General features: G+C 43.7%; 1 protein-coding gene across 1 annotated transcript; it reads left to right on the forward strand.

Annotated features, from left to right (window-relative positions):
• LOC118677503 (immunoglobulin kappa light chain-like) lies at positions 1–27,641 on the forward strand. The gene is made up of 4 exons (XM_036352654.1): positions 1–52; positions 252–539; positions 23,778–23,825; positions 27,168–27,641. The coding sequence occupies exons 1-4, from the start codon at positions 4–6 to the stop codon at positions 27,488–27,490; spliced, it is 708 nt and encodes a 235-aa protein (XP_036208547.1). The 5' UTR covers positions 1–3; the 3' UTR covers positions 27,491–27,641.

A 27,641-nucleotide genomic window follows, 5' to 3' on the forward strand; every position in this document is an offset into this window, starting at 1 on the left:
ACCATGGACACCCCTGCTCAGATCCTCTGCCTCCTGCTGCTCTGGCTCCCAGGTGAGAGGACACGCTTGGTTCTCTAGTTCAGTGAAAACTTTGTCAATATTGGGTCCTGTGATGACACCTTTACTCAGCACGCACAATAATGAAAGCTCCATGTAGATTGACAGTTCTCTCTGCCAGGAAGACAGTGGATATGATCTAGACTAGAGTCTAGACCACACAGCTGACTGTCGTGTTTTATTTCCAATCCCAGGTACCACCGGAGAAATTGCTATGACGCAGTCTCCAGCTTCCCTGTCTTTGTCTCCAAGAGAAAGCGCCACCTTCACCTGCAGGGCCAGTCAGAGTGTTAGTAACTACCTAGCCTGGTACCAGCAGAAGCCTGGGCAGGTTCCCAAGCTCCTTATATATGGTGCATCCAACAGGGCCACCGGCATCCCAGCCAGGTTTACTGGCAGTGGGTCTGGGACAGACTTTGCTCTCACCATCAGCAGCCTGGAAGCGGAGGACGCGGCAGTGTACTACTGTCAGCAAGGCTACAGTGGGTACCACAGTGGTTCTGTTCCCAACATGAAGCTCAGCTGCCCCAGCTGCCTTCACCCTCTGTCACCCTGGGAACAGCTGTCATCTGGAAGCACAGAGACAGTTCCTTCACAGTTTCCTCTGTTCTCTCTAGTGCCTCAGGAGGAGGTTGAGGGAGCTGAGTCCTACTTTAGTCTGGTCTTGGGGGAGAAGCTAGGTCTCTGAGAATGCCTTTCCCTCAAGTGTCAGATATTAAGGAGGCCTGGAGAGCACCATGCTCCTAGCCATACATGTTACCAGGAGGAAATTGAGGCTCAGAAAGTCACACATATCCCGACTATATAAGAGAAATCTGGTTGCTCAGATTTTTGAACTGAGTAAGTGACAGCTTCATCTGTGAATGTGCAGACACTGATAAAATAGTTCCAGAAATTTTTCCTGTCTTTCCTCAGATAAAATTTTTTCTCAATGACAGGAGTAAAGTCTCTTCCGAAATCATGGCCCTGAAATTGAGATCTCAGTTTCCTGTGTTCCTGTGTTCCTTCCTCCTTTCCTGTGTTCTCAGCACAACACTCTCCTCTCAGCTGTCAGAGCTGGGAAAATTGTACAAGAGCCCAGAGCTCCATGAATGTGGGACTCTCAGGGACACTCAGGTTTGTGTGTTCATTCCTTGCACCTGGTATTCAAGCTGCACGGTTTGTATTTCTTCTTCTGTTCCCTACCCAGAATCCTGCTGTTTGTGGGACACTGGCTGAACAAGGCTGGGTTCTCTTCTGTTCTTATGGACAAGGTGCTAGGTCCCAGATGGCAGTTTTGGGGCTGATGGGCAATGCATCCTGCCAGCTCTTTTCCTCATATAAATCTCTTGTCTTTTTCCTGGGCAAAATGCTCCTACATAACTCTTGCCAATGCATGTTTTCCGTTTCCTCTATAGACGGCAGGCACTTGCTCCTCCATGGCGCCACCATGCCTGTGGGTGGAAGCCTCCAGGTATTGCCTCAGTTCTTCCCTTGGGAGAGATTGAGAAATGTCAAGCAGATCGGAAATGCTACCAGGTCTCTTCTCTGGGATTAGCTACTCTGTATTCTTAGTCTTCATTTTAAAATCAGGTGCTAATTGTGTCTTCTATAGGAAATGAAATTTCCACTCACTTTACTTTTTTTTTTTTACTTTAATGGAATACTTTACCTTCATTTTGAGGACCCGAGGAGTTTTGTAGGATGAAAGACAATGTATAGCATAGGGCAGTGGTCATGAAGCTCTGAGATCAGAATTTTTTCTCTAATCTTGGCTCCTTACTTATAAGACACTAGAGGCCTGGTGCACAAAATTTGTGCACAGGAAGGGAGGTCCCTTGTCCCAGTCTGCACCCTCTCCAATTTGGGATCCCTCTCACAATCCAGGACCACTGGCTCCTAAATGCTTGCCTGCCTGCCTGCCTGATCGCCCTTAACCACCTCTGCCTGCTGGCCTGATGCCCATAACTGCTCCCCTGCCGGCCTGATCGCCCCTAACTGCCTCTGCCTGCCAGCCTGATTGCCCCCTAACTGCCCTCCCCTGCTGGCCCGATTGCCCCCTAACTGCTCCTGCCAGCCTGATCTCCCCCTAACTGACCTCCCCTGCCGGCCTGATCGCCCCTGACAGTAACTGCCCTCCCCTGCTGGCCTGAATACCCCTAACCACCTCTGCCTCAGCCCCTGCCACTGTGGCTTTGTCCGGAAGGACATCCGGAAGATATCTGGTCTAATTAGCATATTACCCTCTTATTAGTATAAATGTAACTTTGTGCAAACTTGAACTTTTGTGCCTCATTTTCTGTATTTGTACAATCTATACTAATAAAAGCCTAGGTGGCCCTTGCACCCTCGCGCCCTCACATCATCACAAGATGGCCGTCCTCATGTCATCACACTATGACCACCACAAGATGGCCACCCCCATGTCATCACAAGATGGCCACCACAGATGGCCGCCACAAGATGGCTGGCAGGGGAGGGCAGTTAGGGCTGATCAGGCTGGCAGAGTAGGGCAGTTGGGGGTGAACAGGCTGGCATGGGAGGGAAGTTGTGGGCAATTGGGCCGGCAGGGGAGCAGTTAGGAGTCAATCAGGCCAGCAGGGGAGTGGTTAGGGGGCAATCAGGCTGGCAGGCAGAAGCGATTAGGGACAATCAGGCAGGCAGGTGAGTGGTTAGGAGCCAGCAGTCCCGGATTCTGAGAGGGATGTCCGACTGCCAGTTTAGGCCCAATCCCAGGGATTGGGCCTAAACTGGCAGTCGGACATCCCCCAAGGGGTCCCAGTTTGTAGAGGGTGCAGGCTGGGCTGAGGGACACCCCCCCCCCCCAGTGCATGAATTTCATGTACCAGGCCTCTAGTAGAAATAATAAAAGTGGCTTGTTCAGACTTGTGCACTGAATAAAAACATCATTGAAGGGAATTCAAGAAGACTCTAATAAATGAAAAAGGGATCACTGTTCATGTATTAGAAGATATAATATTGTTAAGTAGTAATTCTTCCCAAAGTGATTTACAGATTCCCAGGTCCTATGTTATATGTATTCCTAGGTGGTCCCTCCAATAGCTGCACCTAAGCTCAGACTGCTCAGGGTCTGCACCCAGAATGTGCCTTCTCCACACTGAGGAGACACTCTCTGCTGGAGGACGTGGGCCAGGTGTGTGGAGTCGGGGAGGGAAGCCAATGCTTCTCTGTGCTGGGTGTTGACTGCCTTCAATGTCTAATTGTTTCAGTGTGCTCTTATAAAATATATCTTTTTTGTATTGTGTGCAGGTATTTTTACTTGCTGTACTAGTAAATGACATATTTTTAGATACATAATGATTCTTATTACTTTCTTTGAGAATTCGGTTTTAAAATCCAACAGTATTTATATTGGTGCAACTTCTCATTGCTGCCTATTATCACAGGGTCAGGAATAGGCATCTTTAGCCTGTTTTTCTGGTAACAGATATCTGAGTGCTCTCCAGCTCCCTGCCTTTGGTAATGATAATGCCGCTTCCTTTTTGAATAATCCTCAATGGGCCTCTATGAGATTTCATGTTTGTTTTATTGGTTGGTTGTGTAAAAAATTACATGGTACTTAACTGAAAGTTCACAGGTAAATATTTAGTTGGCTTAGGTGGTGCCAGAAATTTTGGATGGAATCTTCCAGGAGACAATGCTGTGGAGTCTTTTATATATATATAAAGGGGATTGGAGAATGCTATTACAGGAGGGGGTGAACAGGGTAACTATTTTGTTATTGTTTTTGTTTTTAAAGATTTTTAAATTGATTTTTAGAGAGAGAGGAAATGAGAGGGAGAGAGAGAGAAATATTGATATGAGAGTAAAACATCGATTGACTGTGTCCTGCAGGTCCCCTACCAGGGGTCAAATCTGCAACCTGGGCATGTGCCCTGACCAGGAATGGAATCAGCAACCTTTTGTTGTACAGGACCCAAGGATAACAGATCATATAGTTCCACCAACAAGACAGTCCTTCCAAGTCATGATCACACACTGGTTTTCAATTTTGTGGACCCCCAACTAACAATCTCTGGCATACAGACAAAGCTATAACTAAACCCACCTGCTTCAGTCCTTCCTCATTCAGTGAATATGGTCCAGATTAGAGACTCACAGAGGCCTGCTCCCACCTGGACATAATGGAGGTTATCCTAACACCCCTTAAAAACTCTTATGATTTTTGTCCAGTGTGCAGTACCAAACTTAGATGTGGTTAGTTTTGTTGTCCAGGCTATAGCATAGCTTGTAAACATGCAAGAGATAGAGATTCTTGTTTGAAATGAGGAATATTGTTCCTTCAGTCTACAAGTAACAGTAAAATGTCAAGGCCTTTTTCTAATCAAGAAAAAGGTTTTATATTTTCTGAATATTTTAGGGCAAGGAATTATGAGATAAGCACCCAGGCAGAATAGATTTAAATTTTAAAGTTAAGTTTCACAGTAAATAAAAATGCTCTCTGAAATTCAAGCATTTTAAAGATTACTTTTTTAAACAACATTTTCAAAAAATGATATATAGTAAAGAAACATTTTTAGTCATTTTCCCACAATTTGAGTTTTCATACAGAATGACTGGGAATGCAATTTTTAATTTGATACTTTTTCAAATTTTTAGTTATTTATCTTTATTGTTGAAACTATTTCAGATGTCCCTTTTTTTCCCCATTGACCCCCTCCACCCTGCACTGCTCCTCCTTAATTTAATGTTTTTAATGAATAGTTTGTTAAATTCATTTTAAGATTGTTACGGCCAAAGGTGATTCTGAGTGGGGGAAGTGAAAAGATTGAGAAAAGACAGACATGAGAATGAAAGCTGGGTCTCGGTGGGATGCTGCTCCCTGATGAGGCGACAGCGCCAGTGCCCACAAGCCGTCTTTATTTTATAGCAGATGCCACCAGGCAAAGCAGGGGCATGATCAAGGTGTTTACAGCATTCTCGTGAGTCTCAACTTCACTCAACTACATGCACCCGAACTCTAGCACAAGGCACGTGGGGCCACGTGTTTGGACCATAGGTTCAAGCTTACAACCACAGCCGTTGGCTATGATTGTGCTGGGAGGGCCCTGCCCTCCAGCTGAGACTGGCACGTGGCAATGAGAGGACTCTGTCCTTTCATTAGTCCGAGGCTTGAACCTGGCCAAAACACTGTAGTTGCGCCCCACAAAGAAGTATAATATTGTCTTTTTTTTTTTTTTTTCATTTTCAACTGCTCATCTTTCTGGGTTCACTCACTAGAAGGACTAATGGGGAGGGCTGGAATTTTTAAGGCTAAGATTCGGGTTTGTATTGACTAGCATCATAAGGAAAGATCAATTTAAAGAACACACCAAAGGGTAAGTGAAATGGTAACTAGTGAAACATGAACATGGGTGCTCTGCTCTTACCTCCTCACCAGAGTTTGCATTGGCAACCCAGAGTCTCACAAAGGAGTTCGGATTTTAAATTTTAACACCATTTTTACATTATATTTCTTCCAACCTTGTTACAGAATCTTATTCTTGGAGGATTTTATGTGGAACCCTACCTAGAATTGTATTTGTTAGTTTGATTTCTGTTAATTCAGCATGAATTTGAGTTTAAATTCCCAAGATTTAGTAGAACTACAAACTCCATTATTTTCCTTTCTCCAGGATTTTGGTTGCAGGATAGTGACTTTTATTTGTGAAGTGATTTGGAGTTGTCACAGTTCTCACACACACACAAAATCAGGCTGATGCATGAACAATGATAGGATTCTAACCCAATTTTAGTGAAGGAGGGTTGGTAGGTGCCCCTGAGGAGCTGTGACCCAGCAACTGATTCCACAGTGACTACCCAAATAAAGGCCCTGGAACCTGTCAGTCATGGATTCAGACCTACTCCAAGACATAAGAACAGTGGTCCCAGTCCTTACTACTCACATACAGAATCTCCATTTGAACTGTAGACTCAGCAGCTGCTGATGCCTCACATACAAGCGAGATACAGAGGTTCTCCCAAGGGATCAAGATACCAGAACCCCTGTCAGTAACTGACTGTACATGATGAACAAAACAGTATAGGAAGAGTTTGGCTATGCACCAATAAGAAAAATATATATATACTAGAGGCCAAGTGCATGAAAATTCATGCACTCGGAGGCAGGGCAGGGGTCCCTCAGCCCAGCATCCTCTTGCAGTCTGGGACCCCTTGGGGGATGTCTGCCTGCCTGCTTAGGCCCACTCCCCATGGGCAACAATCAGACATTCCTCTTGCAGTCCAGGATCCCTCACTCCTTACCGCCCACCTGCTTGTTGCTCCTTAGCACTGCCTCAGAGGCGGGAGAGGCTCCTGCCACCACCTCTGTGCTCAGCCGGCTTCTGGCTGAGCAGTGATCACACTGACCACCAGGGGGCAGCTCTGCGTTGAGTGTTTGCCCCATGGTGGTCAGGGCACATCACAGTGATGGGTCGTTCTGCCATTCGGTCGATTTGCATATTACCCTTTTATTATATAGGATATAACAAAACATTATAAAATAAAATATTTTATAATGTTTCATTCCATCCCATCCTTTCAGCAAGTTTGAATAGTATGGGATGTATCTATATATCATATATAGATATATTCCACATTCTGTGAAAGATACTACAAAAAGAAAATGGCATCTGTTGCCCAGCCAGTGTGGTTCAGTGGTTGAGCATCAACCAATAAACCAGGAGGTCGTGGTTCGATTCCCAGTCAGGAGCACATGCCTGGAAGCACATGCTCTATCCACAGTGCAGGAGGCAGCCAAACAATGATTCTCATCACTGATGTTTCTATCTCTCTCTCCCTCACCCTTCCTCTCTGAGATATGAGTCAACCTCTGAAAAACCAACCCAAACTTCACAATTTCATAGACTTAGCCACTACCCCAGATGGATGAAAAGAAAAATAGATGGATAGAGATAGATGTGAATACACACAACACACTCCTGAACCTCACAATGCATGAACATGCTTTGTAACAGTTAAAAGGTCCTCCAAATTTAAGCTTGTATGAAACCAAACGCATTTTCTGTGTAACTAAGAAATCTAGTTCCTGGCTATTACAGCTTCTGTTCTCTGCACAAATTGGTCCTAACCTACTTTACCAATCCCATCTCCTCAGAATTTCCTGAATTCACTCAGTTGATTTAGCCACAATCCCCCAGATATTCTCACCCTCACACCCCTTTCACTCAGCTCTCAACAGAATGCTTCCTCCCCTCCCTGCCACCCATGCTCCTTCTCCCCAGCCCTTGTGACCAGATTGAGCTCCTCTCCCCAAAGCCTTCCTGTCTACCCCACTCTGGTAGTTCTTTTATTAAGACATTTATGTCTTAAAAGTCATCATTATAATTTATTTTTTATGAACTCTGCAGTCAATTGACATGTTTCCTAAGGTTACATAAACAAAGACAATGGCTTTGCTTTTAGCAACTCACAATCAAAAAGGGGAGAGAAAACTCTACCAAAAATCACAGTTGCATCAGATGGTATCATACATAAAGGAATGTACATCTCCTCCTTCATTTGGAAACAGGGTGTCCCACTTGCACACTTCTTCCCTTTAACCTCTGGCAGCACTCAGCCTCTGTTCCCATCCCCCTCTGCAAGGGTTGGCTCCTGAGCCCCTCACCCCCAGTTCTTCTGCACCTTGCACCACAGGGTGAAGTTGGCTGGACTGTGAGGGCATCTTGCCGACCTAGGGTACCAACAGCAGCAAGAGGCACTTGCCTTCTTCCTTTTCTGGAAGCAGTTATTGGAGATTGTTTTTGGCCAGCTGTTTGGGGATTTTTATATTAATTTAAAAAAGAGCTGAGGGAACCAGAGAAATAAGAGGAAAACCAACACTTTGCCTCCAGTGTCAAAGCACTTAGAAATGGAAGCGATCAGAAAGACACAGTAGGAAGGGAGGGTCCCTGATGCCCGGTGCAAACCACAGCTCTTTGTGCTGCATCTGTGAGGCAGGTTGGGAGCTGGGGCAGCTCCCTGTTGCCTTCTGACTAGGATTTAAAGGATAGAGGGGCATCTCAATCCCCAAATAGCACTCCAAGCCTTTTGGGCTTATGTCTGAAATTGCTCAACTAAAAATGTACTCCTGCCCTGACTGGTTTGTCTCAGTGGGTAGAGTGTTGGCCTGCAGACTGAAAGGTCCCAGGTTTGATTCGGTCAAGGGAGTGTACCTTGGTTGAGGGCACATCCCCAGTGGGAGGTGTGCAGGAGGCAGCTGATCGATGTTTCTCTCTCATCGATGTTTCTAACTCTATCCTTCTCCCTTATTCTCTGTAAAAAAATCAATAAAATATATTTTAAAAAAATAAAATAAAATAAATATGTACTTCTTTCAGTTAAGCTATCCCCACTTTAAAGGCTCACTTGCCTTGGTCTGGTAGTACACTGATCCTCAGCCATTATGAGCAACTTATTATCTTCTACACTAAATAATCGAGGAATATGCAAATTGATCAGGATGCCCTCACGCAATGACTGAACAGCAGGCTGCATAAGGCAACCAGGCTGGCAGCGGGGGGCAGTGAGGCGCGACCAAATGATCAAACAGCAGGCTGCGTGGGGCAACCAGGCCACTGGGGCGGGGTGGGGGGGCAAGAGTTGGGGGCAACCAGACTGGCAGGGTGGGGCAGTTGGGGGCAATCAGGCCAACAGGGGGGGAAGTTGGGGGTGAACAGACAGGCAGGGGAGTCAGTGAGGGTCAACCAGGCTGGAAGGGGGGAAGTTGTGGTCGACCAGGCCAGCGGGGGGGGGGGGGGGAATGAGGGGCAACCAGGCCTGCAGAGGTGGACAGTGAGGGGGCGACCATGCTGGGGGGGGGGGGCAGTTGGGGGCAACCAGGCAGGCAGGGGGGAAAGTTAGGGGTGACCAGGATGGCAGGCAAGTGAGCAGTTAGGAGCCAGCAGTCCCGGATTGTGAGAGGTATGTCCAACTGCCAGTTTAGGCCTGATCCCTGGCAGTCGGACATCTCCCGAGGGGTCCCAGATTGGAGAGGGTGCAGGCTGGGCTGAGAGGGTCCCCCTCCCTGCATGAATTTTGTGCACTGGGCCTCTAGTAGATTCATAGGATACTTGGAGAAGGCAGACCCTGGACACTGTTATAGGCTGAATTACGTCCCCCTCAAATTCACATGCCAAAGCTCTAATCTCCCTTGCCATGACTGTATTGGATACAGGGCTTTAAAAGAGGCGATTAAGTTAAAGTGAGCCCATTAATGTGGCCCTATTCCAGCCTGACTGGTGTTCTCACAAGAAGAGGAGATCAGGGCACATACAGCAGGGATGTGTGCACACAGAGAAAGGCCATGGCATCTCTAGAAGGTGGTCATCTGCAAGCCCAGAAGAGAGGCCTTGAGAGAACCCAAATCTGCTGGCACCCAGATCTCAGACTTGCACCATTCACTGTTTTTTTGTTATAGCAGCCTGAGCAAACCAACACGGAAACCCCTGGAAAACCTCCAGTATAAGTCCATGGTTTTTGTGTACATACAGATAGGCAGATAGATACAGAAATACTGATGTGTGTATATGTGTGGATTAGTAGGCACTCATATTTTCCAATTCCAACTGCTGAAAGGTTGAGAAGCAATGACACCCAGTAATGATAAACATACTTAGTGCTCAGGTCTTGTTGCTAATCATCCTTCGCCAATACAAGAAACCAGGGCTCCTTGTAAATTGGCTGATTTCAGGATAATAGCAGGAAAAATACAAGATGATCCTAAAGCACCTCGTGGTGCCAGGGAATAAGGAAACCAAACCAACTGAGGCTTGTAGAAAGACCACAGGAGCCAACCGAAGGAGATCCTAATGCCAATGTTGGAGTGACTAGGGATATATGATAGATAGTGATAACACTGAGTTCTCACACATACACAAAGAAACATGTCACAAGTGAAAGAAATGGAAGAAAGTAAACTACTGGATATAGAGTTCAAAACCACAGTTATAAGGTTACTCAAGAATTTTCTAGAAACATCCGAGGAACTTAGTGAGACTTTCAAGGATCTTAGTGAGAAAGCCAAAAAAATGGAAAAGGACCAATCAGAAATTAAGCCTACACTGACTGAAATAAAAAATAATATACAGGGATTCAACAGTAGACTAGAGCAGTGGTCGGCAAACTGCGGCTTGTGAGCCACATGTGGCTCTTTGGCCCCTTGAGTGTGGCTCTTCCATAAAATACCACATGCAGGTGCGCACATACAATGCAATTGAAACTTCATGGCTCATGTGCAGAAGTCAATATTTTGTGGAAGAGCCACACTCAAGGGGCCAAAGAGCTGCATGTGGCTCACGAGCTGCAGTTTGCGAACCACTGGACTAGAGGATCCCAAGAATCAAATCAATGGTTTGAAATATGAGGAAGCAAAAAACACCGAACCAAAAAAGAAAATTGAGTCCAAAAATATGAAGATAGTGTAAGGAGCCTCTGGGACAACTTCAAGCATACCAACATCTGAATTATGGGGTGCCAGAAGAAGAGAAAGAGCAAGATACTGAAAACCCATTAGAAGAAATAATGACAGAAAACTTCCCCTACTTGGTGGAAGAAATAGACTTACAAGTCCAGGAAGTACAGAGAAACAAGAGGAATCCAAAAAGGACCACACCAAACACATCATAATTAAAATGCCAAGAGCAAAAGACAAAGAGAGAATCTTAAAAGCAGCAAGAGAAAAACAGTTAGTTACCTACAAGGGAGTACCCATATGACTGTCAGCTGATTTCTCAACAGAAACTATGCAGGCTGGAAGGGAGTGGCAAGGAATATTCAAAGTGATGAATAGTAAGAACCTACAACCAAGATTACTCTACCCAGCAAAGCTATCATTCAGAATTGAAGGTCATATAAAGAGTTTCACAGACAAGAAAAAGTTAAAGCAGTTCATCACCACCAAACCAGTATTATATGAAATGCTGAAGGGTACTCTTTAAGAAGAGGAAGAAGAAGAAAAAGGTAACGATAAAAAAATATGAACAACAAAGTGACAACAAATACATACCTATCAACAAGTAAATCTAAAAATCAAATGAATGAAAAATCAGATGAACAGAATAAACTGTTCTGTTTATTGAAGTGGAATAGAATCAGGAGCATGGGAATGGAACAGCCTGAAGATTCTAAGAGGGAAGGGAGTATGGAGGGTGTGGGAAGAGATTAGACAAAGATCTTACATGCATGTATGCATTACCTATGGACATAGACAATAGGGTGGTGAGGGCCTGGGGTGGGGTGAGAACTGGGTAGAGGGGAGCTATGGGGGGAAAAAAGAGGGACATCTGTAATAATATCAACAATAAAGATTAATTTTTTAAAAAAGATACAAAACTGGATAATGTCCTTCAGAGCAAAAGAAAATAAAACCCAATAAGCATCAGGGTTATCTTCTACGTCAAAAATTATTTTCATGATATCATCTTTTTCTAGGTTAATATACAACTTTTTGGAATCTAATTTTTAATCAGTGATAAATAGAAATCAAACAGCACCTCTGATGATGTGGTGGAATAGGTAAACTCTGTGCTTGCCTCTTCCCACAACCACATCATAATTACAACAAAATTCAGAACAGTCATCATTGAGAACCACCTGAAGACAAGCTGAACATAAGTCCTATAACTAAGGATATAAAGAAGAAGCCACATCAAGACTGATGACATGTGGGAGGGAGGGGGAGGGGAGGGGAAGATGAGATGTGGAATGGGCAGATCCCACAATCACAGTGTGGTGATTAAGGGAGAATTGGGAGGGATATCTCAGCTGTGGAGGTCTCCCTGAGGAGTGAGGGATCTTATCCCCACACAGGGCTCTCTAGCCTGGAGCCACCAGTGCAGGAAAGAGGAGTCCCAACAACATCTGACTGTGAAAACCAGTGGGGATTACATCCAAGAAAGACAATGAGCTGCTAGAGACTGAGACGTGCTCCTCTTAAAAGACTGGCAAGCAAACTCACTTGATCACAAACTCACTCGCTCTAAGCTCCAGCTCAGGGTCAGCAGCTCAGCAAGTGCCAGGGACACATGAGGAAGAAATAAATCGACTGACTTCAGGGCAAGGGCTGGAGGGACAGGGTGAGGGCAACTCCCTCTTGGGATGGAAGTGCTAGAAGATACCATTGTTTTTTGTTGTTGTTGAGCTCTCTTCCAACCCAGCTGGCATGGTGGCACAAAATCGGAGCTCTCTATTAACCTGACTAACACTGTTCACCCTGCCCGGAGACCCCCCACGCCACCTAAATCTCTCACTCAGTGGAAGCCCCTTCCAGCAGCTCTTCCACACAAGCAGCTTGCCTGAGTTTTCTTCCGGATTTCCCCAAAATCTCTCAAAGGTGCAGAAACCCCAAACAAGCTGTGCCAGCCTCAGTGTGCCTTGTAGCTCTTACTAAGTGGTCTCAAGCCCAACATAACAGTGATGGACTGTTTGCATTGAAAATCCTATCAGGTGGCCCCAAGCCTGACATAAGTGGCAGTCAGTCTTGGTCTGGCACATAGTTTCAACTAGTGGCTACAAACTTGGTACCAGTGGCAACTGGTCTCAGCTCACATTGTGTTGCCTACTAAAATATTCCAAGCCTGGAAAAAGTGGAAGCTGGCCTCATTTCACAGTATAGCCCTTCCCAAGAGCCTCCAAGCACAACACAAGCAGCAACCAAATGAAAATCACTTTGTAACTCTTACGAAGGGGCCTCAGATGCAGAGTTCAAAACCCTGGTTATAAGGATGTTCAATAAACCTAGGGGAAGACTAGATGAGCTCAGTGAGACCTTCAAAAAAAAAACAGAAAACATAAAAATGGAGATAGAAAACATAAAAAGAATCAGTCAGAAATGAAGAATACAAGTCCTTGCCAGTTTGGCTCAGAGGATAGAGTGTTGACATGCAGACTGAAGTGTCCTGGGTTTGATTCTGGTCAAAGGCACATATCTCGGTTGCAGACTCTGGGCAACCAATTGATGTTTATCTCTGTCTCTCCCTCTCCCTTCCATTCTCTCTAAAAAGCAATGGAAAAAAATGTCCTCGGGTGAGGATTTAAAAAAAAAAAAAAAGAATACAGTGTCTGAAATGAATAATGCATTAGATAGAATCAACAATGGATTAGATGAAACAGAAGATCAAGTCGGTGATCTGGAAAACACTCAATTCGAACAGGAAAAATTAAAAAATAATTTAAAAATGAGGATAGTTTAAGGGAAAGCTGGGACAACCTCAGGTATACCAACATTCACATCATAAAGGTACCAGAGAGGAGAGAGAAAGAATGGAATTGCAAACCTATTTGAGGAAATAATGACTGAAAACTTCCTTAACCTGGTGAAGGAAATAGACAAACATCTCAAGGAAGCACAGAGTTCCAAACAAGACAGAGAAGCCCATACCAAGACACATCATAATTAACATGCCAAAGGTTAAAGACAGAAAGAGAATCTTAAAAGCAACAAGAGATAAGAGTTAATTATATACAAGAGAGCTCCCATAAAACTATCAGATGATTTCTCAACAGAAACTTTTTAAGCCAGAAGGGATTGGCACAAAATATTCAAAATGTGTGTGTGTGTGTGTGTGTGTGTGTGTGTGTGTGTGTGTGTGTGTCCTTATTGTTAGATTGCATGCCAGTGTTTTGTTTTGTTTTGTTTCTAATAGGGTGGACAACTGCCTTCCTCCCCAGGCAAAAACTGACTAGATACAAAGGTTGGCCTGAGAAAGATGTCCTCCACAGCATGAGGGAATGACTCAGCACAGGAAACCAGGTATCTGTCTTCTGATCTCTAGCCCCAGAGCCCCCAAACATGCCTTCTGCTCACACAGGTCCAGTTCGCTCTCCCCTCCCTCTGCTGGAGCCCAAGGTGAGTGGCTGCACACATTGGCCCTTTAAGAGGGTTCCTGCATTTCCAGCCATCTCTCCCTGGAAGACAGCAACCCTGCTGCATTTCACACCCAGATGTTATGTGGGCACCTTTCTCAGTTCTGGTGCTCTGGGCTGGAGAGCCCAGCTTGGGGTTTAGACCCCAGGATTCTCAGTGGCTACCCTCCACACCTGAGAGATCCCTCAGGCACTTCAGCAGCTGTCTGTGGGAGCCCAGCCAGCCCTTTTGTGCCTCTGTACTTCCTACCAGTCTCTATGTGGTCTCCACTTTCTGTCCTTGGTTATTAGGCTTCTCTCCAGCTGGTCTTCAGTTGATTATTCAGGATGGTTTTTCTGTATCTTAGTTGTTATTCCAATTTGGTCCTGGGAGCATGCAAGGTTGGTTCAATGTACACAAATCAATTGATGTGATACAACATTTAAACAAGATGAAGGATAAAAATTATATAGTCATATCAATAGATGCAGAAAAAAGCTTTTCACAAAATCTAACATTTACTTATGACTGCAAGGTGGGTATAGAGGCAGCATACCTTAACATAATAAAAGGCATATATGCCAGACCCACACTAACATCATACTCAATGGAGAAAAGCAATATATGTTTCCTTTAAATCAAGAATAAGACAAGGAGGTCCACTTTCACCACTTTTATTCAACATAGTAATGAAATTCCTAACCACAGCAATGAGACAAGAAAAAGAAAAAAAAAGGCATCGAAATTGGAAAGGAAGAAATAAAACTGTTGTTATTTACAGATGACATGATACTATATAGAGAGAACTATAAATATATTAGAACTTATGCATGAATTCAGTCAAGTAGCAGGATACAAAATTAATATTGAAAAAAAGGTTGCATTCTTTATACATCAACTAGAGGCCTGGTGCACTGTGGCCCAGCCAACTGGTCAGCCTCCCACAGCCCCTCCCCCTGGCTGGCCGACCCCACCCCTGATCAGGCCGGTTGGCCAGCTGCAGTGCCCGTCATAGTGACAGGTCATTCCGGTCATTCTGCTCGCTTGGCTTTTATATACATACTAGGGGCCCGGTGCACAAAATTCGTGCACTGAGGGGATCCCTCAGCTTAGCCTGCCCCCTCTCACATACTGGTAGCCCTCAGGGGATGTCCTACTGACGGCTTAGGCCCGCTCCCTGCTCCCATTGGGGAGCGGGCCTAAGCTGCAGTCTGGCCTCCCTTTGTGGGAGGCGACAGGGCTGATCAGGGGAAGGCACCAGCCCCATCACCCCACTGCTGCAGCCACTGCCAGTCACTGCAGCCACCAAGGTTTTTTCATCACACAGACTCCAGTCCCTTTGCCACGAAAAGATGACAACATTCCTTGGGCATTTTCAAGATCTGTCTTTCATAGGATATGACATTTCTTTATTATTATTTTTTATCCTCACCTGAGGATATGTTTCCATTGATTTTTAGAGAATGTGGAAGAGAAAGGGAAAGACAGAGAGAAACATCAAAGTGAGAGGAACACTTTGATTGGTTGCCTCCTGCATGAGCCCTGACCTATGCCCTGGCCAGGGAGGAGCCTGCAACCTAGGTACATGCCCTTGGTCAGAACTGAACCCAGACCCTGCGGTCGGCAGGCCAGGGCATTATCCACTGAGCCAAACCGGCTAGGGCAGGATATGACATTTCTTAGCCCTCCAGCAGTGGACTTTCATTTTTTTCTCCAGGAGTGTGGTAGAAAAACCCTAGATGACCTTTTTGGATTCTTATTACCCAAGTTACTAAGAATATTACCAGTGGCATACAGGGAGCATAGCCAATGAGTGGTCAGAAAAGGTGTTTCCTCTGTAGTTCACACTGATCCCAGCTCAGCCACCAGCCCAGGCCTGACGCCTCGGCCAGAGGCATGATCCCCATCACCCTCTGATCACCGGATTGGCCCCTTGCCCAGGCCTGACACCTCTGGCCCAAGCGTCAGGCCTGGGCAGGGGACCCCCAGACCCCTCAGATCACCAGCTCAGCCCCCACCCAGGCCTGATGCCTTGGCCAGAGGCATTGACCCCCATCTCCCCCCTATGGCTGGCTCCATTCCCTGCCCAGGCCTAATGCCTCTGGCCGAGGCTTTAGGCTTGGGCAGGGGCCCCCCCCAGCTCCAATGGCCGGCTCTGCCCTGCCCAGGAGCCCCCTGGCTCAGGCCCTTCCTACTCTGCACAGGGCCCACACGGGGCCTACCTCAGAGTGACCTGGGTGCTGATGATGTTCCCGGGACCCAGGCCACTGGGCGCCTATGTATGCAAATTAACCACCATCTTTGTTGGGTTAATTTGCATACTCATCCAATTGGCTGGTGAGCATAGCGGAGTGACACCAATTTGCATGTTTCTATTTTATTAGTGTAGATATAGATAGGAAACTATCAGAAAGAGAAGTTGAGAAAACAATCCCATTTGCAATGGGATAAAAAAAGAATAAAATACCTAGGAATAAATTTAAACAAGAGGGTAAAATGCCTGTACTTAGAAAACTATAAAACATTGAAGAAAGAAAATGAAGAATATACAAATAAACAGAAGGGTATATCATGTTCATTGATAGAAATTAACATCATGAGAATGTCCATGCTACCCCAAATAATCTACAGATTCACTCCAATCCCTATCAAAATACCAAAGGTGTTTTCACAGAGCTACAACAAATAATTCCAAAATTTATATGGAGCCACAAAGACCTCAAATATCCAAAAGGAATATTGAGAAAGAAGAACAAATTTAGAAGTATCATGCTACCTTATATCAAACTATACTACAAGCCCATAGTAATTAAAACAGCATGGTACTGGCACACAAAAAAAGGAAACAGAACAATGGAACAGAACAGAGTGCCCAGAAATAAAACCACACCTATATGGAAAATTAATCTGTGACAAAGGAGGCAAGAAGATACAATGGGATAAAGACAGTTTCTTCAATAAATGATGTTGGGAAACTTGGACAGACACATGTAAAAGAATGAAACTGGATCATTTTCTTACACCATATACAAGAATAAACTCAAAATGGAATGAAGACTTAAATGTAGGACCCTACACCATAAAACTTGTGGAATCAAATACAGGCAGTAAACTCTTCAGCGTTGCTCTTAGTGATATTTTCTTGGGATATGTCTCATCAGGCAAGGAAAAGAAAAGAAAAATAAATAAATGGGACTACAATAACTAAAAAGTTTTTGTACAGTAAAAGAAACCATCAACTAAATGAAAAAATATCCTATTAAATAGAAGAAGACATTTGCCAATAATATATCAAATAATAGCTGGTATTCAAAATATACATGGAACTCAAACAACTTAATGTCAAAAAACAAAACAAAAACCCACAAACAATCCAATTGTTAAAAAAATAGGCTCAGGACCTGAGTAGCTATTTCTTTAAAAAGGACATTCAGATGGTCAACAGACATATGAAACATCAGGGAAATACAAATTAAAACCACAATGAGATACCAGCTCACACCTGTTAGAATGGCTACCTTCAATAAATCAAGAAACAACAAGTGTTGGTGAGAATGTGGAGAAAAGAGAATCTTCTTGCCCTATTAATGGGATTGTAAACTGGTGCAGCCACCAATAAAATACAATGTGGAAGTACCTCAAAAGTTAAAAATAAAACAACCATATGCCCTAGCAAATTCAAAACACTAATTCAAAAAGATATATGCACCCTTATGTTCATTACAGCATTATTTACAATATGGTACATATATATAATGAAATATTACTCAACCATAAAAAAGAATGAAATCTTGCCATCTGTGACAACATGGATGTATCTACAATGTATTATTCTAGGTGAAATAAGTCAGACAGAGAAAGACAAAGACAATATGATTTCATTTTTTTGTGGAATCCTATATAATAAAACCCTAATATGCAAATTGACCGAACAGCAGAACAACCGGCCAGACCACCGGTTGTTATGATGTGCACTCACCACCAGGGAGCAGATGATCAATGCAGTAGCTCCCACATGGGGAGTGCCTCTCAGCCAGAAGCCAGGCTCACGGCTAGCAAGTGCAGTGGCGGTGGTGGGAGCCTCTCCCGCCTCCGCTGCAGGCGGGCAGTATGGAGCGAGGGGTCCCAGACTACAAGAGCCCCAGACTGTGAGAGGAATGTCTGACTGCCGGCTTAGGCCCGATTCCCAGGGGAACCGGGCCTAAGCTGCAGGTGGACATCCCCCGAGAAGTTCCAGACTGAGAGAGGGCACAGGCTAGGATGAGGGACCTCTCCCCCTCAGTGCACCAGGCTTTAAATAAATAAATAAATAAATAAATAAATAAATAAATAAATAAATCAGAAACAAACACATAGAACACAGAGAACAAGCTTATGATTGCCAGATAGAAGGGGGTTAGGGGACAGTTGAAATGATAAAAGGGATTAAGAAGTACAAAGATTCTCTCCTTGACCAAGCCCTACTCAATTGCCTCTGAACCTTCTCTTTACTAGGCTCTGACTTTTGAACCTCTGTGTTCATCTCTGCATTGTACAATTTTAGCAAGAATCTTGCTAAGTAAGTTTAACCAGAATTCCCCATCCTTGGTCATCCTGGATACCTAATTGGGTTTGCTATGCTCCACCATGCCCAGGGGATGGCTGATCACTCTGGCCTGCCTTCAGCAAGAATCCTGTGAGGTCAGCTTACCAGAATCTCCCCTGCCCCCTGATGTTTCTTCTTATTATTTATCCATCCACTGACCCCCACCTTACTCCTTGCCTATAAATCCCCATTTTCTCTTGTATTTGAAGTCTAGCCCAACCTGTTTCCCCTACTGCATAATCCTGTTTCAGTGGTCCTTACACCTTTGGTGAAGGTCCTGAATAAATTCTGCCTTACCACTTTTAAAAAGTGTCATGAATAATTTTTTCTTCAATAATATGTGTCTTTGCAAAGCATTAATAATTTAACATACATTACACTCTGCGACTATTTGAACTTGGTCCCTCCATCTTATTTTGTATTTCTATTTATCATGCTTTCTTGATTTTTAATTTCTTTTTCCTAAATTCCTAGATAGGTTTAGTTTTATTTGTCTATTTTTTTTTCCTTCTATTGGCTTGGGAGATTTTCATGTCATTGCTATTGAGCTGAATGCCTGTTAATCTGATCCATTTTTACTTCCATCACTACTCACATGGCCTGCAGGTTGCATGCCATGTTCAGGGGAGGGGCCCCTGTGGGACTTGACTAGCCACTGCCTGCCCAGCCCACTCCCAGTCCCAGAACCTGATAACTCAGAGTCCAGTTTCTCCATCAATTCAGATCTTTGTGGTTTTCCTCAAAGGAAAACAATTCTGCTAATTGACTCTTTGTGATTCTCCATCAATGAAATAAATTTATTCTCATTTTTATGTTTCATCTGTCATTGCAAAGGGAATTTTGAGAGAGTGGTAGACAGAGGTATTATAGTCAACTTAAAAGTCCAAATTATTCCTGTTTCAATCTGTTGGTTTTCTGGTTCACTTTGTTTGTTTGGTTTCCTGTCGGCCTGTCCTCTTCCTCTTCTCCCCTCTTAGGGGAGGAACGCCAGGTCTCAGCCAGGATTATGAGGACACTTTGGAGGGGCGGGAGAAGGATGGATAACCTGAGCTGCTTCTTTCCCCTTAATGTGTGAGCGATGGGAATGCAGGGAATGCCAGAGACCAGCCTAGTTTAACCCAATGTAGAACACAAATAAGCCAATTAAAGAAGGATCCAGGTTAAGAGAGTGGGTAAAACATATCCATTCAATCACACACATCCTTGTTTAATACAAAAACAAAAATATTTAAGATACAAAAAAATATTTTAAAAATAAATTCACAATGACAGGGAAGACAGGTCAGGAGGTAATAGCAGCAAAACATTAGGTCAAGTGGTTACCAACTTAAGTGATCCAGGAAGCTAAACAGCAAAGCTAGTGGGAATAGAAAGCAGAAAGATCAGAATCCTTCTTAGATGGGATGGAGATGTACACATCAAAGGCATGAGGCAGGGATCAGCAGTTGGCAGGAAAGGCCCAGAGCTCAGGCCCTTACCCAAGATGAGTAAGGAGGGGGGGGGGGAGGGGGTGCGGGGAGCAAGGTGCTCAGTGTTGAGCCCTGAGCCAGCAGGGAGCAGAGTAGAGTGTCCATGTAGACCTGAGGATTGTGACAATAGAAAGAGCAAAAGTGTGAAGAACCAAGCCTGAATTCATGCTTTTCATAAATGCACTCAGAGCTAGCCCAGTCACAGCAGTCGTCATGATGGTAGGGTGACAGAGGACACAGGGCTGGATGCCAAATAGACAAGGTGGGCAGGGAGCTCTAGGTAAGCTCAAGTGGCTTATCACTGTGTAAAACCAGCCAGAAACCACAACCCTCAATATGTAAATCTCTGGGGCTGAGTCTCTCCAGGGTAATAAGCAGCACACAGTCTGCCTTCTCCCTTTCACTCCTGGAAGTCAAAAATGCTTGCAGTCTGCAGACCCTCTTGGAAACAACCCTTTCCTGAGTGAGACTGGCACCTTGGGTCAAGTGTAAGGCACATGCATTTGCACAAGGTTGGGCAAAGGACTTTTCTCCTCTCAAGATGTCTTTCCTCAGAGACAACACAGCTCCAATGCAGGAAGAAAGCAGTGATTTCTCAAGGAACCTCCTCTCTCCCTCTTGGCTGACGGGCCCGGGGACTGAGGACAGATGTCAGTTTGTGGCACTCCAGCCAGAAGGCCAGCAATTGATCAGGTTCCAAGCACCACTGGATGTGGGTTTAAGAATTTCCTCCTCACCTTGTGGAATATCACCTCATATCAAGCACAGATACCAGAACATCATGAGCCTACGGAGTCAAGCTAAAGTACAATTGCCTACCTAGGTTGCTACCATGATTGATAAGCTGGAAAGAAGCTGAACCACAGACTTCAAAATGGACTATCAGATACACATATTCCAGAGCCAGGTAAGACAGGGTTGATGTACTGAGGAAAGGCAGTGTTTCTTGGATTTAATGTACAAGAGTGACGGGAATAGAAAACTGGGGGAGCTATCCAACAGACTCATCAGTGAAGCTGCTTGTCATTTGGCCCCCAGAAAAGTTAGATTCTTAGAATAAATTCTAAACTGCTTATGGGGTGGAGAAGTGAGGGGAGAGAATATATATGAGAGAGCATCTTATTTATATACATTTGAGCACACGCATCTACTCATTTCTAACCTCAAGATTCTCTAAGGCAGTGGTCGGCAAACTCATTAGTCAACAGAGCCAAATATCAACAGTACAATGATTGAAATTTCTTTTGAGAGCCAAATTTTTTAAACTTAAACTATATAGGTAGGTACATTGTTATTAACTTAGTTAGGGTACTCCTAAGGCTTAGGAAGAGCCACACTCAAGAGGCCAAAGAGCCGCATGTGGCTCGCGAGCCGCAGTTTGCTGACCACGGGTCTAAGGAGTTTCTTGTTCCTTCCCCTGCCCTAGCATTTTCTGCCTGCTATGCAGGCTGCTTCTATTGGGGGATTTTACTCTCAGGGTCAGTTAAATACATGAGCTCCAATTTCAAATCCCAGCTCTGTCACTCACTGGAATGAGCAGATTACTTATACTCTCTGCATTCAAGTTTCTTCATCTACAAAATAGGGGATAATATTAACTTCTATTACCTAGATTTAGGGGGATAATTAAATGTGCCGATCCATGTATAATGTAAGTGCTAGATAAATGTCAGCTATTGTGACTGGTATTACGTGTACCTCTGAAGAAGAGAGCACACTCTCTATCTTCTCTAGGATCCATGGTGACTATGTCCCAGTCAACTCTGTTGCACAGTTAATTTCCACTTGCCACTTCCTCTCTTCTCTTTACCTCCAACTTGATTCATTTCTTTCCTCATCTCCTGATTTTGCTTTTGAAGGTAATCAGCAAAGTGCCCAGTGAAAATCAAGGTAACCTATCCCCAATCTTCAGAAGTCCAGTTATAATTTTTCTTGTAAAACTTACTCTTGCAGTGGTCAGTATCAGTCTTTGGCCTTTTATAATTCATCAGCTCTAATCTATTATTGATTTTCAGTTATTTGTTGTATGTTGTTGTTGTTTTCATTAAATCTTCAAATATTTGTTCAAGTGAAGATTCTGGACTGGGCCTTCCAAACACAAGACAAATAAAACATCAAACAGCTTACAATCCAGTAGGATAGGAAGCAGCTGATAGCAAGTAAGAGCAATTAGGTGTTCCAGGCCCAATGACCTGCATCTGCACTTTGCAAATTTAGGTCACCTGCCATGAGTAAGAGAAAAGGTATCTCTTGAGTTGAGTCTTAGAAAAAAAATTAGTTGTTCATAAGCTAACCCAGGTGAACAAAGGTGTTTCCAAGCAGAGGGAGTGTTTTGTAAAAGCTGGAGGCCATAGAACTGTAAGGAGTTGAGGATGGTGGAAGCAATGTATGCTGATGTGGGGATGGTAGGTTAAGAGAGAAAAAAGATAGCAACAAGTAAAGATAGACTCAAAATGATGTCTTCAGCATCTTTGATGGGGTTACCATGGAAACACTAAGTTGTTCCATGGTTCCTGGCAGCTTCAAAGACAGCATGCAACTGGTTTAGCTCAATGAGATGTGGTGGGTACCCCTCTGAGCTTTCTACTTGTCCTATGACAATAGATGATCAAGCAAGTAAAGTCTACTTTTGTACTCTATTGATCTTTGTGTTATTGTGTTTTTTTTCACATCATATATAGCTTCATTCCAACATACGTTTCAAAGTAAGAGGTAGGCCTTGGTTTAATGTACATTAGTCTACCTTTTTGAAACAACATTGTGGCCAATGAGAGGTTGAAATATGAAGACATTCTTTAATTATTATTAGTTGAGAGAAGCTAAAGAATTCCATAATTGCATTGAATAAGGTCTATCATTTGCAAAAGTTCCCAACCCCAGGAGAAGGTATAAAGAATTGTGATTTTTAAAATTTGTTTTCTTTGTAATGTCATTCAATCTAATTCCCCCCTGCTCCCTCCCCCCCCCCCCCAAAAAAAAATGAATGGATAAAACAGTAGTCCAGATGCGGACTACTGCAAAATAAAGGAACCATCAGGCCATACACTTAAACATATGGTCTCCTAGGATTTTAGATGTCATCTAAGAAAACAAACATTCCTGGTCAGAGCTTCACCTGCTTGAAAGGGAGTCACTTGTCAGCAGCTAACCCAGGACCCTGTGAGCCTTGGGTTAGGATGGTATTTGAACAGGACACAATGGAGAGCTGTGACTGTGCTGGACGTCTGCCCAGGGACAGAAGTGGAAATCGAACTTGAGCAAAATCCAGATTTCCTTCTCTGTTGTCTGTGTCTGTGGTCCCTGCATCTGTGAAGCTGAGTCTGAAGCCAGACTGACATCCTGCAAAGACCAAGATCAAGTCTGTAAACAAACCTGAGAATTGATTGCACGTTTTATCTGAAAAACAAGAAGGGTGAGAATTTGTCCTCGTGATAGCTTCAGAAACTTACTATGGAGCAAACCATAAATTCCGAACAGAGATGTATGTTCTCAGTCATCAGGAGTCTGCATAGGAGTCTGTGTAGGAGGGAAGCTAAGGGGATTCTTTGTTTTACACTTTCAGCCAGGGTACCAGGCTGGAGATCAAACTAAGTATTTTTTTTTTCAACTAATTTTTCTCTCTGTCTAATTAACTTGCTTTTTTGTTTCTTGTGTGTGCTTTCATTCATTAGATATCAAGGACAAATCATTTTGTTCCCAGGTTAGGTATATAGGAGACAAAATTGTTCCAGGAGAGACTAGATAATGACAACATTTTAAGATTTCCAAGTCAAAATAACTTAGTTGGGGAAAGAGGCTTTCTGCCCTTATGGGGCAGGTTTTTGTAAAGGTGGGAGTGAGGCAGAATCACTGTGGTACACTTTCGGCCAAGGGACCACACTGGAAATCAAACGTAAGTACATTTTTGCTTATTTGTGAGGTTATTATATGGTGCAAGTTGTATTATTTGTGGAAGTTTGTGACATTTTAGTTAAACGAACCATTCCTGGTGAAGAACAAGTAAACAGCAGAAAGTAGCCACCTTTTCAAGCTGAGCAAACAGACATGTTTTTGAGAATGTGAGGAGAATGGGAAAAGCATAGCCAGATAATTCTCTGAACTAGCCTTTCAGAAGGAGGTTTTGATGAGGGAATGTGAGAGCCCTCACTGGCTCATTTTCAGCCCGGAGATCACACTGGAGGTCAAACAGATGTGTGCCTTGCTGGTTGGTCCTTCTTCTTATAGGGTTTTGTAATTTGGAGAGTTTTATGTTTGAGATATGAGTTGAGATCAATTCTAAAACAAATGGGATTCTTCTGAAAATCAGTTCATCTCATGGAAAAGCAAAGCGCTAGTTCATTGATGTGGCATCTAAGTTGCCAGATTCTCTCTGTCAGTGTAATGAGGTTAACAGCAAAAGGAGGGGAAAGTAAGCTAATACTGTTAAAGTTTAAAACTATTTTGCCAAAGGACATGTCTGGACATAAAACGTAGGTAATTTTTGTTCACTGTCTTCTGAAATTTGGGTCTAAATGCCAGTATTGACTTTTAGAAGCTTGAGTATGAGTTTTGTGGATCTGGGTAAATAAGGGTATTTCAAGTTAAACTCAGCTCCAAAAACGGATTTGCAGATAAAAAGATTAACTTAATCTAAATCAAATTACTCAAATGGGGGGGAAAATAATGTAGATGAAAAGAAAAGCCTTGTAATTTTAAAGAGCAAAAGTGAATTAATATTTATTGAACTTTGCCAAATAGTCTATCAATTTTTGGTTTTTATGTATGACACGGAGAAGTAAAGAAATGTATTTCTTAGTTATTTTTCTATTCTCTCCGGCAAATATTTGATAAGATAACAATGAAGTCAACAAGGCGTGCTGGTGATTGATAGGAAATTAGAGAAGTACATATCTGCCATGTACAAGATGAAGCTCAGAGTCAGTAGCAATGTCATCTTTAGCCTGAAATGAGGAATAAACTCAATATTCAGAAAGTCTACAAGATTCTATGTCTTCACAGATATCTCCTTTTTTAAAAACTAATTTCTATATTAAATTAAACTTGAAGCCGAAACCGGTTTGGCTCAGTGGATAGAGCGTCGGCCTGCGGACTGAAGGGTCCCGGGTTCGATTCCGGTCAAGGGCATGTACCTGGGTTTCGGGCACATCCCCAATGGGAGATGTGCAGGAGGTGGCTGATCGATGTTTCTCTCTCAGCGATGTTTCTAACTCTCTAACTCTCTCCCTTCCTCTCTGTAGAAAATCAATAAAATATATTTTAAAAAAAATTAAACTTGAAATGATCTCTTATCATAAATGTGAAATGATGGTTATCCCCAAAAGCTAATTATTTCAATATCTGATTATCAAATAACACTTTTGATGTATTATTTGCAGTCAGAAAGTTCAATTCCAAGAAAAGAAATATATATAACTTACAGGGTAAAATTCCCAACAGCAAAAATGTAACTTAAAAAATATTTTAACTTAAGGCTATCTGAACTCTCAGGTTTTGCTCAATTAACTTTTATTGAGTTCACATTAAGTAACATTAAGATATAGTAACATTAAAAATAAGATAAATTTGTGACATTTTATTTTTCAAAAAATTAATAGCTTGGGTAATATTATATTTCAGTTGTATAAAATACTTAATATATAAATGTCATTAATAAAAACAATATAAATATATTTTTCAATACCTTCATTCTGTGACAGAAAATTTTTAATCTGAGTATTTTAATTTCATACCCTCTAAAGTAGTCCTGTAGTTTCTTGAGTTGTTTATTTCAGCTGACTGCAATAGTGATATTTAAGAACCTATTCTTGCCTAGCTGACGTGGCTCAATGGTTGAGCATCAGGAGGTCACAGTTCAATTCCCAGTCAGGGCACATACCTGGGTTGTGGGCTCAATCCCTAGTGTGGGGCATGTGGGCGTGCAGGGGGCAGCCGATCAATGATTCTCTCTCATCATTGATGTTTCTCTCTCTCTCTCTCTTCCTCTCTGAAATCATTATATATATGTATATATATATACATATATATATATATATATATATATGAAACTATTCTTGGTCTACAGCAATTTAACAGGACTATTTCAGGGCTATTTTAAAACTCAAAATTATTTAAAACTATTTAAGTTGTAAATTATTTTATGGCCTTTGAAAAACTCTTTTAATGAGTTTTAAATGCCATTTAAAACTAATAAGATATCTTGCAAGATTTTCCATATCAAATATGTTAATTATTTAATATGTTAATACAAGATGAAAAGTTAAAGCTACCAAGGATTCACCCAGATAGGAGTATCTTCATTGAATATTTCCCCTCCTTTCTTTCTAGAATTCAGATTATTTTGCTGCCAAGGTTATTTTATAAATTCTCTTAAATATTAGCAATGAAGTTTAAGAGAGAAGAAAATATCCAAACATAAGAAGTTCAGTATCTAGCACTGAACTGCTTGGTTAACATGAAGGTTAGCTTTATAAACACCTGTTCACTTATCGGAGTTCTCCCAGCAAAGCATTCTGCTGCGTGAACTCTTGCTCCCTACCCGGGGGCTTGAATGCCCACAGAGGGGGCGGTCCAGGAAGCCCCTGGCAGCTGCTCACAGCCTGAGTGAAGCTAACCAGCTCTCCTAGGGCCTAGGCAGGTGGCCAAAGTGACCGTTGACCTTTCTGGCCGGGCTCAACACTGACCGCCCATGTGGTGACAGCCGCAGGCCAGGGCCCGGGTCTCCTCCGAGGCTCGTGTGAGGACGGGAAGCTGCTGGCTGAGCACAGAGGGCCAAGGGCTGACCTCATGCTGCGCAGACGGAGCTGAGGTCCTCTGCAGGGTGGTGGGCAGGGTCAGCCTGATGTCGCCGCGCGGCGCTGGGAGGGGCCTGAGCAAATGACCTCCGTGTAAAGGTCCAAAACCGTCCTCGGGTCTGAGTTCTGCGGGGCCAGGTGACGCGGCCTTTGTTTCTTGGCCTGAAGCTCCAGTCAGTTATGCAGGCGGCTGGGAGCACAGTTGAAGGAGAGAAAGGCGAGGTCAGAAAAGCATAAAAAAGTTTCAAAATGGCTACAAAGGGTTCAAACAACCATTTCTTAAGGGGCTGGGGAAACTAGGACATGGGAGGTATGCTTCCCGGCCTCGTCACTGCAGCGGGTCCGCCCGCTTGCCCCTCGGACTCGGGGTCACCCACAACAAGGCAGCCAAGTGGGGAGCGTCCTTGTTACTTCAACACCATGCTCTGTGCTTCCTTCCTCAGGGGCTGTGGCTAAGCCCTCCGTCTTCATCTTCCCACCGTCCTCGGAGCAGCTCAAGACCGGCAGTGCCTCCGTGGTGTGCTTGCTGAGCGGCTTCTACCCCCGGACCGTCAGTGTCAGGTGGACGGTGGACGGTGTTGTCCACACCGAGGGCATCCAGACCAGTGCCCCCGAGCTGGACGGCAAGGACAGCACCTACAGCCTCAGCAGCACCTTGACGCTGTCCGGTTCCGAGTACGCACGCCATGCTGTCTACGCCTGCGAGGTCACCCACCAGGCCCTGCCTGCTACCCTCGTCAAGAGCTTCAGTTCCACCGAGTGTTAGAGAGGGCCCTGCGGGTCCTTCACGCTCTCCTCAGGCCCTTCCCACAGGAGACCCCCTATTGCGGTACTAGCCCCGCTTCCCACCTCACCCCTGCCCCCTCTTTGGCTTTAATCAGACTACTAGGAGGGGGGAGGAATAATAAAGTAATTCT

Source organism: Myotis myotis, unplaced genomic scaffold (genome assembly GCF_014108235.1).
Source record: "Myotis myotis isolate mMyoMyo1 unplaced genomic scaffold, mMyoMyo1.p scaffold_m19_p_2, whole genome shotgun sequence".
In the NCBI taxonomy this organism is placed as follows: domain Eukaryota; kingdom Metazoa; phylum Chordata; class Mammalia; order Chiroptera; family Vespertilionidae; genus Myotis; species Myotis myotis.